At 37.3% G+C, this 16,021-nt stretch overlaps 1 protein-coding gene and 1 long non-coding RNA gene across 4 annotated transcripts in view; one reads left to right on the forward strand and one right to left on the reverse strand.

Moving 5' to 3' along the window:
* Positions 1-1,813: 1,813 nt before the first annotated feature.
* On the reverse strand, positions 1,814-4,840 carry LOC141409450 (uncharacterized). The gene is made up of 3 exons (XR_012430283.1): positions 4,704-4,840; positions 4,168-4,221; positions 1,814-2,153 (listed from the first exon to the last, which is right to left on the reverse strand). It is a non-coding gene; the product is annotated as an uncharacterized lncRNA (long non-coding RNA).
* A 392-nt stretch (positions 4,841-5,232) lies between these two features.
* The window catches only part of CHIC1 (cysteine rich hydrophobic domain 1), a 117,279-nt gene continuing 106,490 nt past the window's right edge, over positions 5,233-16,021 (forward strand). For 2 of the 3 annotated variants that reach the window (XR_012430282.1, XM_005593963.5), the window contains exon 1: positions 5,233-5,532. Coding sequence is in view for 2 of the 3 variants with exons in the window: in XM_005593963.5 (XP_005594020.1) it covers positions 5,234-5,532 (299 nt within the window). In the remaining variant the exon portion in view is untranslated. The remainder of the gene's footprint in view (positions 5,533-16,021) is intronic. The other variant, XM_005593962.5, reaches the window with a different exon arrangement.

The following is a 16,021-nucleotide window of genomic DNA, read 5'->3' on the forward strand; positions in this document are numbered from 1 at the left end:
CCGAGATTGCACCACTGCACTCCAGCCTGGGCGACAGAGAAAGACTGTCTCAAAAAAAAAAAAAAGAAAGAAAGAAAGAAAAGAAGTGATTTCTTGGGCTGCTTTTTGTTGGAAAACAAGTTCTGCTGAGGACACTCTTTTGCCTTATTTGCCTAAATAATTTATTTCTATCTCCTGTATCAATATCAAGGCAATTCAATGAAAACAGGACTGTCTTCAGTAAATGGTGCTAGAATAATTTCATAACCACAATGCAAAAATATAAATTTAGACCCTTACTTAATACCATACACAAAAATTGATTAAGAATGAATCACATACCTCAATGTTAGAGTTAAAACAATAAAACTCAGCCAGGACGAGTGGCTCACACCTGTAATCCCAGCACTTTGGGAGGCCGAGGCAGGCAGCATGAGGTCAGGAGATTGAGACCATCCTGGCTAACACGGTAAAACCCCGTCTCTACTAAAAATACAAAAAAAAAAAATTTAGCCAGGCGTGGTGGCAGGCACCTGTAGTCCCTGCTACTTGGGAGGCTGAGGCAGGAGAACGGTGTGAACCCAGGAGGCAGAGCTTTGCAGTGAGCCAAGATCGCACCACTGCACACCAGCCTGGGCAACAGAGCGAGACTCCAGCTCAAAAAAAAAAACACAATAAAACTCTTAGAAGAAAACATAAGAGCAAATATTTCTGATAATGGGTTAGCCAAAAATTTCTTAGGTATGTCATCAGAAGCATAAGTGATTAAAAATTGATGAATTGATCAAAATTTAAAACTTTTCCATTCTAAAGATATCATTAACCATGAGAAAAGGCAAGCCAAAGACTGGGACAAAATAGTTGTATGTTATATATGTAATAAAGGACTTCTATCTAGGATGCATAAAGAACATTTATAAATCCATAAGACAAATAGCCCAATTTTTTAAAGGACAAAAAAGCTGTACACAATTTTTTTTTTTTTTTTTTTTTTTTTTTTTTTTGAGACGGAGTCTCGCTCTGTCGCCCAGGCAGGAGTGCAGTGGCGCGATCTCGGCTCACTGCAAGCTCCGCCTCCTGGGTTTACGCCATTCTCCTGCCTCAGCCTCCTGAGTAGCTGGGACTACAGGCGCCTGCCACCGCGCCCGGCTAATTTTTTGTATTTTTAGTAGAGACGGGGTTTCACCCTGGTCTCGATCTCCTGACCTTGTGATCCGCCCGCCTCGGCCTCCCAAAGTGCTGGGATTACAGGCGTGAGCCACCGCGCCCGGCCCACAATTTTTTTAATAGCAGTTTATTCATAACATCTGAAACGTGAGAACAACACATGCCTTTCGGTGGGTGAATAGCTAAACAAACTGGTAAATCTATACTGTGGAGTATTACACAGCAATAAAAATAACCACTGATACATACAATAACCTGGGTGATTCTCAGTATAATTATGCTGAGAGAAAAAAATCTAAGCCCCCAAAATTACATATAGTATGACACAGTTTACATAATGTAAGCAGGAGGATAAGAAGTATCATGAAAATATAACTGGAGAGATCTTTATGGTGATGTAATTATTCTGTATCTTGACTGTAGTGATGGTCATAAGAACCTATACCTCTGATAAAATTGCACAGAACTAAATGGACACACACACAGACACAAATGAGTACATCTATGATGGAAAATCTGAATAAAACAGACGGATTGTATCAATGTCAATTTTGTGGTTGTTAAATCTGCATAACAATAGTTATGCAAGATGTTGCTATTGGGGGATAGTAAGTAAAGTGTAAACAGGATCTCTCTGTATTATTTTTTACATCTACACATGAATCTACAAGTATCTCAAAAAGAGCTTTATTTTAAAATGGGGCTAAAGATTTGGGTAGACATTTCATCAAAGAGGCTATACAAACAGAAAACAGGTACATGAAAAGATGTTCATCGCTAATCATTAGGGAAATGCAAAGTAAAACCATGATGCACACCCATAAGAATAGTTATAATAAAAAAAGACAATAACAAGTGTTGGAGAGGATGTGGAAAAAGTGGAGCTCTCCTGCATTGCTTGTGGGAATGTAAATTGATGAAGTCACTTTGGAAAAACAGCTTGGCAGTGTCTTAATAAGTTCAACATCATCTTAGCATATGACTCGGGAATTCCACTCATAGGTTATCTATACAAGAGAAATTAAAACCTATGTTCAAACAGAAGCATGTGTGCAAATGTTTATAGCAGCATTTTCATAACATCCAAAATGTGGCAGCAACCCATATGTCATCAACTGGTAAGCAGATAAACAAAATACGATTTACCCCAACAATGGAATGTTATTCATCAATTAAAAGGAATAAAGTACTGATACATGAAACAACATTGACGAACCACAAAAACATATGCTAAGAAGCTAGACACAAAGACCACTTAGTGTATGATCCCATTTATTTAAATGTCCATTAAACAAATCTGTAGAAAAGAAAGTAGATTAATGCTTACCAAGTGTTGGGGATGAATGGGGAATGGCTGAAAAATGGGACAGAGCTTTCTTTTGGGGATGATGTAAATATTTTAAACTAGTTTGTAGTGACAGTTGCACAACTCTGTAACTAAAACTAATGAATTGAATGCTTTGATAAATAAATAAAATAAAGCTGTCTTTAAAAGGTTACAATTCTTTTCAGCTGTGAAGGTTGAAACCTCTTAGATGGTTAATGATCTCATGCCTCAGTTCCCTATTAATTATATGGGAGAAATACCCCCATACCCTGCTTAGCAAGTTAGGCATAATGTTACACAACCTGCTTTCTTCTCCATCTACTCCTCGATTTACTATTCTTAATACTAAGGTATCATTCAGAAACCATGGTGTTTCTCGTGTTTACTGACAATGGATAAACAAAATGTATTTTTCTTCAGCTTGCTTAATTCCAAATTCTCCTATAGTTAAGCAAAACAAATGACCTTTGGTATCACATATGACTTTTAATCACAATATATAAGCCAGAAAACAGATGGACAGATTTGACTACCTTGTGCGTTTAGTCAAGTATAGCACTTCCCTGAACTGTTTGGTCCTTTTGACATCTGACTAAATACGAGGGGCCTCTTTCTATTTTAACAGATTTTCCCCATCCCTTTCCTTCCTTCTCATTCTCCATGGCCATAATTTCTCCACTTTTACCATAGTTCCAATATCTTACTTGCACTTATTACAGAGTCCACCCCCTACTCCTTTCCCTTTCTGTCCTTCAAATAGCCTTTCCTAGCCTAATCTTGAGTGTGAGGAGAAACTATCATTTAAGCAGTAGTCGGTGAAATACTTTTCCCTCTATACACAGACTTAGTGGACCTTCGTGGATAAGATATTTGGAAAAATTTTAAATGTCGTTTACAGTTTTTTTTTTTTTTTTTTTTTCCTTCTTGAAAGAAAAGAACTGTTGCAGAGTATTAATTTTGATCTTAACTCTGACACATTTATTAACATCCAAAAAAAGCAAAGATATATGATATATGTCTTGCCAGAAGGCTACTACAAAATATTTTAAGGTTCCATCTTCTATAATTCCTGGCTAGTAGATACAGTCATCTAAACGACAAAAAGTTGTAATTTGTTGCTTATTGATAGTGTTATGACTTTAAATTTTTAAAGTTCCCTAAATAATCCAACTTTTGAATAAAAATGGGCTTTTCATTTTAATAACACATACTCCTTGATGATAATGGTTTGATTCATTTCTCTTACAGAACTAATTTCTTCCTACTTCACACACATTAAATACTTTGTTTATACTGATAATGTCATGCTCATCCTAAATTAAAGTTTGACTATGTCTGTTTCCCCAGAGACACACCATCTGATAGGGATACAGCCGTAGTGTAGCAGAAAGAGCAGTGAAGCTGGTATTAGAATGCTTGGATTACAGTGTTTGTTCTGTTACTTAGCAGCTGTGTGACTTTACTGTCTTAATGATATGGATTTTTGTGCTACTGCCAAGTATAAAACAGTTTGGCACACTATTTAGAAACGCAAAATATGTGATCTCCACAACATTTTAGCGAGTATAAAGAAGATAGGATAGACTATTTAAAATGGAAAATTTTGGACAAAAGGTCACCATATACCTGAATAAATTACTTAACTTCCGAAACCCACTTTTGTCATGTAATAAAATAGATATAATGATACCTACCTCTCAGGATTAAGGGTTAACTGAAATATTGTACGTGAGGGTCTAGCTCAGTGCCTGGAAAATGGATGATGTTAATTAAGGTTTCCTTAGGTTAGAATGCTCCTTTCACTCCCTCCATCTGCCCCCTCCCCCAAAAAACACTCCAAAATTCAAACATGCATATTCTGATTCATCTTTTAAGGAAGAGCCCAAGAGGCACCACTCTACAAAATCTTTCCAAATAACTTCAGGCAGTACAGCCCTTTGGTTAAGAGTACTGGGCTTTTGGAATCAGAAGAGACCACCAAATTTAAAATTAAGTCTGCCATTTAGTAGCTTCCTGACACTGGACAAATTACTTATTTTCTCCGCAGCTAGATTTCCCATCTGTAAAATAAAATCATCATGATACATACCCCATAGGGTTGCGGAGGATTAAATGAGATATACATACAGAGCACTTAACACAGTCCCTGACTTAAGTCTTCCGTTAAGTATTACATAGTAGAAGTAGTAAAAAGTTTCCTCGTAAGTAAAATGCTAATAAAAGTGCTTACCCTGCCTCCCAAGATTGTGACAAAGTTATGACGCATGGCTTTTAAACTGCAATGTTGAACAAACGTAAGGGATTGGTATATACCTTCAGATATTTTGGATAAAGTTCTAATCTTACTTTTATACAATACGCTTTCCCTCACCCGCCTGCAGTGGGGTTAATAATGCCCAGCATTAACTAATAGGAAATCAAATCAGAAGATATCCAGAACACAAGTAGCTGACGCTCAGAGAGCAGTATTAAGGCGAGCACCCGCAGACCGGACCTGGATGATTCCTTGGAGTTCACCTCTAGCGGCCCCCTCCCCTTGGAGCTGCGCAAGCGTACACTGACTTTGCTCCTCTCTAGTGCCCCCGCCTCCAACAGCCGCCCCCCCGCACCCCTCCGTCTGCCCAACACGCAGGCGCGTCTCCTCAAATCCTGTCCCTACACCCCTCCTCTTTCTCTTCATTTCGTTCCCCCTCCTCTTGCAGCACCTCAGCAGGTTCAAACTCCTCTCCGGGAGAGTGGCGGCGATCGCGGGGTCACGTGATGAGCATCCTGCTACCCAACATGGCGGAGTTCGACACCATCTCTGAACTGGAGGAGGAGGAAGAAGAAGCGGCAACGTCGTCGTCGTCGCCGTCGTCGTCGTCGTCTGTATCTGGGCCCGACGATGACGAGGAGGATGAGGAGGAAGAGGGGGAGGAAGAGGAGGAGGAGGAGGAAGAAGAGGAGGAGGAGGAAGAGGAGGAGGAGGCGCCGCCCCCGCCTCGGGTAGTGAGCGAGGAGCATCTGCGGAGATATGCTCCCGACCCTGTATTAGTGCGGGGTGCCGGCCACATCACTGTGTAAGCGAGAGGGGGTCTTGGGACTTGAAAAGCCTGAGATTTGGCAACAGAGGAATGAGAAGTGATCGAGGGGCCTGTGGAGTGGGGGAGGGTTTACTGAGGCGTACAGTTAGGAAAGGACACCAGGTCTAAATGGGGAAACCATGGGTGGATACGTGTGAAGGAAGTGAGGTGAATGTAAATATGATGCACCAATGCCAGGTAAAGAGTGAGTATAGGAGAGGGAAGTTAGGGGTTTGGGAGCCAGAGCGATTGGAGTAGGGGTGAGTCTCCTTTCTTGTACGTATGCTGGCAAGTGAACAGTCTCTAAACTGCAGGATGTACCAGAGCGTTTTTTCGCTGACAAGATTGATACTTTGTGGGAAACAGCAATTGCTGTGACATGTGACAAGAACTAGGCTTGCGTTCTTCAAAACAGAAACATGATACATTTTGTGAATAATAATAGAATGTTCATTCACCCGCATATTCATCCATCCATTCTTCCTATCTAATCCTTCCTTGTATATCACTCGATTAGAGGTTCAGGTTGAGAGGCAGCTATGGAAAGTAGAAAGAGAAACGGATTGAGTCAGGGCTCTTAGATGCTAGTCCTGGTTTTGCTTCCTGTGACCTTGGTCAGGTTGCTTTTTCTGATTTCTGCGCCTTGATTTCTTCATCTCTAAAATGAAGGGTTTGGAGTAGATGGTTTCCAAAGCTTTTCAGTTCCGAGATAATTTACCTCCAAGGGATTTTGTATGCCCAAATATGAAATATACAGGCATTAAATATATATGGAAATTAGTACTTTGGGAGCTGAGCATGATTTCTTTAAAATTTATCCAGGGTGGTTTTTTTAAAAATTGAAATCTTGAGAAAAAATTGAATATTTGAGAAAATAAAATGGGGAGGGACTTCATAACATAGCTACAGGGCAAAGATGTTGATGATTCTCTGGGCTTTAAAGAGTGCTTCCTCATTTTTATTTGCTTGGACCGTAACTGTTTGGAAGTTTGAGTACTGTGTCATGTTCACCCTCTGAACTATGCTATCTTTTACTGCATTTTCAAAATAGGTTCCTTTTTGTTATTATGTCATGCTGCCTCTGGTTTTGATTGTGGCTCACCTAGTCCCTTTGACTTTCAATTGAGTTCATGTTATATTAAATCATGTATGTACTACCTCCCTTATATTAGTTTGAATTTTTAACATGTTGAGTTGTTGTTTTTTGTTTTTGTTTTTTTTTTGAGATGGAGTCTCGCTCTGTCGCCCAGGCTGGAGTGCAGTGGCATGATCTTGGCTCACTGCAGCCTCTACTTCCCAGGTTCAAGCAATTCTCCTGCCTCAGCCTCCCGAGTAGCTGGGACTACAGGCATGACATGTTGTGTATTTTAATTGTAATATACTTTTGTAATCTTTGCATCAAATATATTAATAAATATTTTGAAATTGGGGAAGGGTCGGGGGAAGGTTTTAGAGCTACTTTTTGATTAGGAAATTTTAAGACAATTTTTCTTGGTCCAAGAATTTTGCAGATAGCCTGCAATGTTTATATGCCAGCTTATTGCATGGTTTTACTTCCATTCCTTTTGTCACTAGGGAGACAATTTATTACTCGAACTAATTATGATGGCTGGTACCAAAGGTTACTTTTATGCAGATTATGTTACATGTCCCTTTAGTCCATGATTTTATACTCCAACATTCCACCTCCACATTTGCAAAATTCATGCAAAGGAGAAGGAACAAAAAAATAAAATTAAAGTTACCTGAAATTTATTTGTGGTTCCATTCGACCCTGCGCAGGTACTTTCCAACCTATTTTCTTCATTAGAAGAACACTGACACTTGCCATGCCCAGGCCCTTGTGATGGGTATACTATTCTTCTAATTAGGAGCATGCGGGTAGTACTGGTGGTATTCATTGACTGAAACCAAAACCTGAAAAGCAGCAAACCAGTACTAGACTCACTAACCAATGTATATACTTTGGAAACTTATTTAGTTTTATTGTATACATTCTTACACCTAGAAATCAGATATGACATTAAGTGTCTTGGTATTTGAAAGAGATTACATGTCTAGGAGAAAATTTAACTGGATCTGAGAAATGGGTCTTTGTATGGTGGTGAAGCCTTCCTTTTATCAAGTAAAGTAAAATCCTTATGAAATAGGTAATCTTATTCTGAGAATTCTAAAATCTTATCTGATACTTCTAAAATATCAACTTCTGTTTATTTTTTTTCTGGCATAGGAGTGTTAGAGTTGCCTTAAACTATATACCCTATCTGAATGAAATATTTAATATTATCTCCCAGCCCTGATTTTTTTTCCATTCTTTGTGCAGTCTTCTATTGTATAGAGCATTTTGTTTCTTCTCAAAGTTTAAAATTTGAGAGCCATCACCTCAAAGTCAGTATATTTTAAGCCCAACATCCCTCTCCACATTGCCCGTGCCTTCCATTTGTTTCATTTCTTTCCTTGATGCCACCGTTCTGATCTCCCAGGTAACATTCAAAACCTTTGAGTCATTTTGACTCTTTTCTTCTCCTTGAATTGCCCTGTGTCAGTCTGCCCCAGGATTATGTCATCATAGTTTCTGAAATATCTCTTAGATTTTTCATTTTCTCATTCCTATTTGGCACCACTCTGGTTTGGGCTGCTATCATCTCCTGCTTGAATTATTGCCACAGTCTGCTGCCTCTCCCTACTCCAGTCCATCCTGTGTGCTTGGGCCAAACTAATTTTCTTAAAACACAGTTTAGTCATGTCACTTTCCTGCTGAAAACCTGCATTGGATCTTAATTAGCTCTGAGTTTCTGTGCCATCTTCCTTCAGTCTCAGAGTTCAAGGAGACCCTCCATGTGTCCAATGCTCACCTGTCCATTTGTGCCTTCCATATCTTTCTCTTCCTGCCTCCTCCCAGATCTTGCTCCACCAGGCCACCCATCTCTCCAATATTACCTCTCTACTGGCTCAACCTGTAACCATATTCAGTCTCTAATTTTTAAAAAACAAAATAAGACAAAAGCCTTCCTATGCCCGTGTTCCCTTTAGCTACTATCCAATCTCTCTTTCTTATCCTTCAAATTTCTAAAAAAAGTAGCTACATTTACCTTATCTGTTTTATCTTTACCCCTCTCTGATCTGGATTCTGCTACCAAAACCACAGAGGAGCTATCCTTAATTAACATCACTGTGACCCTCTTGTTGCTAAATTAGTGGACATCTTTCATTCCCTATCCTTCAGGTTCTCTCTGCTACATTTGATACTTAAAATGATTTCTTCTTTTTTAGAAGCTTCTACTCCAGGGTTCACAAACACACAGGACTTCAGAGGCAAGGCAGGTCACAGAAAATAGCGCAGCATAAGGAGAGATGGGGCTTTAGTTGAACTGAAAGTTATGTATCTCATCTAATGGTATTCAAATTCTAATTTAAGAAAAAACATTTTGCCAGCCAAAATAAATCACAGAACTCCTTGGCCACTTCACTCTCCTGGTGTTCCTTTTACTTTTCTGGCAGTTTCTTACCTGTTCATTCATGGGCTTCTCTTCCTTCTTGACCTTTAAATACCAGCAATCTCTAGAGTTTTGTTCTCAGCCCACTACTCTTCTTATTCCCTACTCTCCCTAGATGGTCTCATCTTACCTCTCATAGATTCAGTTATCTCATGGCTCCCAAATAGGGATTTCTTTACCAGACTCTGCTTGGGCTCTTATCTGGGCTTCTTCACTTGGTAGCTTACTGTTATCTTAAAATTGACATAAACAAAAATCTCCCAACACCCCCCTCATATCCCCACCCCCAAATGCTCAAAATAGCTTTCCGAGTTCTGTATTCACAACCTCAGTTGAAGGTACCTCCACCTATCCCATTGAAGCATGCTTAGTTCTCCCCACTCACACTTGCCACTGCTAAGCAATTAGCAAGTATCAACAATACATGGCTTAAGAATTTCTTTTTCTCCCTACCACCACTTTATTGATTCAGGACCCTTTCACTACCCTGGCTAGTCATCTTGCCTTCAACCTTGTCATCCTCACATCCATCCTCCAGCCTGCTGCTAGATTAAGACACAAAAAATACAGATCTAATCAAACCATTTTTCCTGCTTAAGATTATCTTGTGGTTTTTCCCTTCATGTGAGAATCTAAGCTCCTTAACAGAGCATACAGAAATGGACTCTGTGTATCTGTCAGCCTAAACTTTTGCCATTTCCCTTATTGCTTGTATGTTCCTGTTCACAGCGTGCTGTTTTTTTTTTTTTTTTTTTTTTTTATCTCACTGCCTCTGCTCAATCTGGGGCCTCCACCTAGAATGCTAACATTCACCTCCCATTTACCTGGCTCCCATTTCCCTGGCTCTCTATATGTCACCACCTTCTGCAAGTCTTCTTTTTTTCCACTAAATTGTAAATTGCAATGACAAGAACAATTTCTGATTCCCTCTGAATCCTCAGTGCATAGCACAGTACCTGACAAGAGGTGAGTTGAATGAATATTGGTTCACTTTAGTAACACTCAGTGTGCCCAGATAGTACAAACTATACTGTAGGCCCTCAACAGATACGTTAGTTGAATCCTGCTGTGGAGAGCACTTGTTTCTGAGCATAGATGTGTATCATTACAACAATATCACCAGTACCAGTATCACCAGTGATGGAGTTTATGGCATGAGCTTACCTCTGAAAGCTTTGTTAAGCTATTCCCTATGTGTCAGAGTATTATCTTAATGTTTTGGGTTTCTAGTTACTTTAAGAAGATATTAGTCTTTTAACATGAAATTCATTATAATTTCTTAAGAAGTAGAATGACGTAATCATACTACTTGTATTTCCAGTTCTGAGATGATGATCATAAATGGATATTAGGAGATCTTTTTCCAAATTTTAAAAAATATGATTATATTAACTCTTACAGATTTGAGACTATAGAAACAGAAATAATGAAATGTCTCTTGGAAGTATTGTGCTTCAAAAATACTGTACATCTGAATAATATAACAGTATCACATTTCTTCTTGATATTTTTAGGATAAATATTTGGATCTAATGTATTGAAATACAGAAAAAAACATTCCATCACATGAGGTTGTTTTCCTTATAGACTTATACCACCCTCTTTATATTACTTAAAATATATAGATATTTACCATTACACCTGCATGAAAATTAGTAGAGACAACATATTACTAATTCGCAGAGGCTCATAAAATTCTCATTAAAATTAAGAAAGCTGAAGTTATTAGATTATAGAATTGACAAAGATGGCCAATTTTGCCAAAGTGTATTTCTCCAAAAACTTAGCAATACAAATATTGATACTTCTCAAATCAGGGAATGGAATGCCTTTTCTGTAACAGTTGTCTGAGAAATTACAGTGATGCATTGTTAATTTGTTTTTATGTAAGGTGAAGTTTTTTAAGGTTTTAGGCTTTGAGAATATTGAAGCCATGGTAACTTGCCATTATATAGTATGGGAAGACATTTTTCTCATATGAAATATTAAAGAGATTTAACTAGGATCTTTTAAAAATCTCCTTTTATTTTGTGGCATAGCCTTTTCCTTGGTGTAGCAAATAGAGTTCAGTGCACATGCTTCAGAATCAGTATTACTATAAGTGCATGGTTTTCTAGTGAAGTCAGGTCTTATTGGCAGAATTTTACCACATTTTCTTAAACTGAGTACGTGAACTTTAATTTGTGCAAGATTTTGAAAGGCTGGTATATGGCCATTTTCAAATATGAAAAATGGTGAGAGGTATGGGGAGGGAGAGAAAAGGGAAGAGGAAGTGAGAGTATAGATCCTTTGCCTCGGTTTCCTTTACTTCAAAGAATTTGTCTAAGAAATTAAAAATATGGGCATTGAAGACACTTGACGAAGAAAATACAATCATTGAGAACTACCAGCTGGGTCAGCTTCAAACGTACAATAGGTTCTATATTTAATGAAGTTGATAAAATGATAGTGTGAGTACTTCCTAAGTGCCTGCTGAGCCCCACATCTTGGCTAATATCTACCACTGATCAGTAATAAGTAGATAAGTTTGTCTAGCCTCTCTGGACTCATAATTCTTAACTTAATGGTTTGTTTATGAAACCCAGCTGAGGTGTTTATTCAGCAGCAGCCATTTCAACATTTCCTAGTAGCTGCTAAGTGAAATGTACCTAAAGTTATTTGAGTTAAGTATTTTTTTAGTGTGCTGAGTCTATAAAAGGGAAAGTTAAGGGAAAAAATGTCTTATAGGCAAGAACAAGATTGCTGCTGCCTATTAGCCAAAACTATGAGAGTATCAAGCCTACTTTGCCTTTCTTCATACTTTTTATATGGATATATGTAGGTCATAAGGGAGTAATTTAAGAAATAAAGCAACACTTTAGTTACCATTTCTAATATATTTTTTATATTTTAGAAAAGGAAATCCCTTTATATATTGGAGAAGAAAGTTAGTAATGTGAATATAGCAAGTATTTCTCTAGAACTTGAGCACTGGGCTAAACACTGTGAAGAACACAGAGAAAACAAAGTATAGGCTTTGCTTTACAAAGCTAAGAGGAAAATTGCCTTTAAGATATTGATATGGAGCAGCAAGGAATAAAAGACAACATTTTGTTAACTGTTGAATTGTATAGTGCACATTAGAAGTGGCCGTGAGTATTTAGATAAAGAAGGAATCCATGAAGGCTTTGACATTGAAGGCATTACAGCAGGGGTTGGAACTTGAGCCTTGAAGGCTGAGTAGGACTTAGACTTAAACTTTGGAGAGGAAGCAAAGAGAACCACATGAGCAAGGACAAGAGCCAATGTAGCAGTGACAATGGAAAGGAAGGGATCATTATGAGAATGATTTCAAAGGAGCAAATAACATGATTTAGGGACCACCTGGCTATAAGCAAGATGCAAAACATAGGAGAGGGAGGGTGCGAATATGATACCAAGCATAGGTTAAAGGAAGAGAGTAATGTGCCATTGATAGAGATGAATTTGAAAGGGGGAACCAGGTTCCAAGAAAATATAACATTTAGTTTTAGACAGGTTTCACTTAAGGTGGTATTATTTTGTGGCAAGATGTCCAAACAGAAATTTTCGGTATACAATTAAAGATGAGGGACCAGAGCATGTACGAAAATATATTACTAGAGCTATAGATATGATGATTGTTAACAGAGAAAAATGATTGTCAAAGTTGTCAAATACAGATGAACTTTTATAGTTTGCTTAGAAAGAAAAGCAGAAGACTAAAAACTAAATTTTGGAAGAACTATGGAGTCTGAGGGCAGAATGAAAGAATGGGAGTGTTAGGAAGGGAGTTATCAACAGTGTCACAGCTGCAAACAAACTCAACTGAAAAAGTTCTGAGAAGACATTGAATTTGGCAATAAACAAGACAAGATGGACTTGTCATTTTGAGTAAATTTACTGAATAAGATGATTTTCAGCAAAATGACAGTATCAAAAATCAAGTTTCAAAATTTCTTAAGAAAGGAGATATTAGGGAAATGGAAGCAGTGGACAGTTCATTTGTCTGGTGATAAGTGTAAAGAGGGAATAGTAAAGCTAAGAATTTTTAAAACAATAAAAATAATATATACATTTTGAAGGATATATCTGTCTGTATTGACTGCATATTTGATATCTAGTAGGGGAATGACAGCTGGCAAAAGCTAAATTAGCAGCAATTGCTAATCAAGGTAGGAACATGTTACTGATGTTGCATCTATAAGGCATTTAGACAAGATGTGGAAATAGAGGTCTACTTAAAATAATCATATCTACTTTCTAAAAATGAAAACTACATCTATGTGTTTGTACAATAAGAATTTACTCTTCGTGTAATAATGAATTGCATCTTTTCACTAGTGATAAAGTCACTACTTCACTCACTGAATAGATTTAAATAAAATATGTTTCTTGTAATATTAAATATTTGTTATTGATTGCTGAAGCAAATAATTACAAATAAGTTTAATATTAGAATGTCAATTTCTCAAGCAGCAGATGAAGATTGCCGTAAAAATTCATGCATAATGGTGTCCCACCTTGTTTTCAGTTTAGCTATACTCTTGTGTCTGTGTATTGTTTTAAAGGGAATATGTATTTGTATATAATATTCTCATTACATGTTGTACTGACACACCTGAACAGAATTAATGAAGGATTTTTTAAATGTAGTTAAAATCTTTTTTCAATTGCTAATTTATTTACTCGACTATGTTAAAATACAAAATTTGTTTCAAAATACATTTTAAACATACATAATATAGTGTATTTATGTACAGGTATGTATCTTGCTACTAGCTGCTAAATATAGAGAGTTTTTGTGCTTAAAACTGCACGTGTCCTTGAAAATGAGTTATTAGTATAAATGATACAAGGACAATATGAAATTCCTGTATAGAGGTTATTTTTTTCTTTGTCAACTTTTAGATTTGGGGGATACATGTGCAGTTTCATTACAAAGCTGTATTACGTGATGCTGAGGTTTGGGGTACAATTGAACCCATCACCCAGGTAGTGAGCATAGTACCCAACAGGGAGTTTTACAACCCTTACTCACCTCCCTTCTTCCCACTTCGTGTAGTCCACAGTGTCTGTCATTCCCATCTTTATGTTCATGTGTACTTAATGTTTAGCTCCCACTTATAAGTGAGAACATGCGATATTTGGTTTTGTGTTTCTGTGTTAATTCATTTAGGATAATGGCCTCCAGCTGCATCCATGTTACTGCAAAGAACATGATTTTGTTCTTTTTTATGGCTGCATAGGATTCCATGGTGTATATGTTCCATATTTTCTTTAGTCCGCCATTGATGGACCCGTAGGTCAATTCCATATCCTTGCTGCTATGAATAATGCTGCGATGAGCATATGGTCACGTGTGTAATTTTGGTAGAACAATGTATCTTCCCTTGGGTATATACCCAGTAATGGAATTGCTGGTTCAAATGGTAGTTCTATTTTTGATTCTTTGAGAAATCTCCAAACTGCTTTCTGCAGTAGCTGAAATAATTTAAATTCCCACCAATGTTGTATAAGCATCCCCTTTTCTCAGCAGTCCTGCCAACATCTGTTATTTTTTACTTTTTAATAATTGCCATTCTGACTGGCATGAAATGTAGTTTTGATTTGTATTTCTCTAATGATTGGTGATGATGAGCATTTTTTCATATGTTTGTTGGCCCCTTATATGTGTTTTTTTGAGAAATGTGTCTTCGTGCCCTTTGCCCACTTTTTGATGGGGCTATTTGTTTATTGCTTATTGAATTATTTAAATTCCTAATAATAGATTCTGTATATTATACCTTTGTTGATGCATGGATAGTGGATGTTTTCTCCCATTCTGTATGTTGTCTGTTTATTGATAATTTCTTTTGTTGTGCAGAAGCTCTTTAGGTTAACTAGGTCTTAATAATTTTTGTTTTTGTTGCAGTTGCTTTTAAAGACTTAATCATGAATCCTTTGCCAAGGCCAATGTTGGGAAGGGTGTTTCCCAGGTTTTCTTCTAGGATTTTTATAATTTGAAGTCTTATATTTAAGTACTTACTCCATCTTGAGTTAATTTGTATATATCATGACAGGTAGTGTTCCAGCTTAATTCTTCTGTATATGGCTGGCCAGTTATCCCAGCTCCATTTATTGAACAGAGGTGCCTTTCTCTATTACTCACATTTGTCAGTTTTGTCAAGGATCAGATGGTAGTAGGTGTGCAGCTTTATTTCTGTGGTCTATTCTGTTCCATTGGTCTATGTGTGTTTTTGTGCCAGTCCCATGCTGTTTTGGTTACTATACCCTTGTAGTATAGTTTGAAGTCAGGTAATATGATGCCTCTGGCTTTGTTATTTTTGTTTGGGATTGCTTTGTCTATTTAGGTCCTTTTTTGTTTCTATATGAATTGTTGAATAGTTGTTTCTAATTCCATGAAGAATGATGTTTGTAGTTTGACAGGTATAGCATTGAATCTTTGAATTGCTTTGGGCAGTATGGCCATTTTTATGTTATTGATTCTTCCAATCCGTAAGCATGAAATATCTTTCCATTTGTTTCTGTCATCTCTGATTTCTTTCAGCAGTGTTTTATAGTTCTCCTTGTAGACATTTTTCACCTTCTTGGTTAGATGTATTCCTAGGGTTTTTGTTTTGTTTTGTTTGTTTGTTTGTTTGACTATTGTAAATGGGATGCCATTCTTGATTTGGCTCTCAGCTTAAATGTTGTTGGTGTATAGAAATTCTACTGACTTTTGTACATTGATTTTATTTCCTGAAACTTTAGTGAAGTTTTTTCTTTATCAGTTCAAGGAGCCTTTTGGCAAGTCTTTAGGGATTTCTAGGTGTAGAATCATATTGTCTGCAAAAAGAGATCGTTTGACTTCTTCTTTTCCTGTTTGCATGCCTTTTTTTCTTTCTCTTGCCTGACTGCTCTGAGTAGTACTTGCAGTATTATGTTGAAAAGGAGTGGTGAGAGTGGACATTTTTTTTCTTGTTCCAGTTCTCAAGGGGAATGGTTCCAGC

This window comes from Macaca fascicularis, chromosome X (genome assembly GCF_037993035.2).
Source record: "Macaca fascicularis isolate 582-1 chromosome X, T2T-MFA8v1.1".
NCBI lineage: Eukaryota > Metazoa > Chordata > Mammalia > Primates > Cercopithecidae > Macaca > Macaca fascicularis.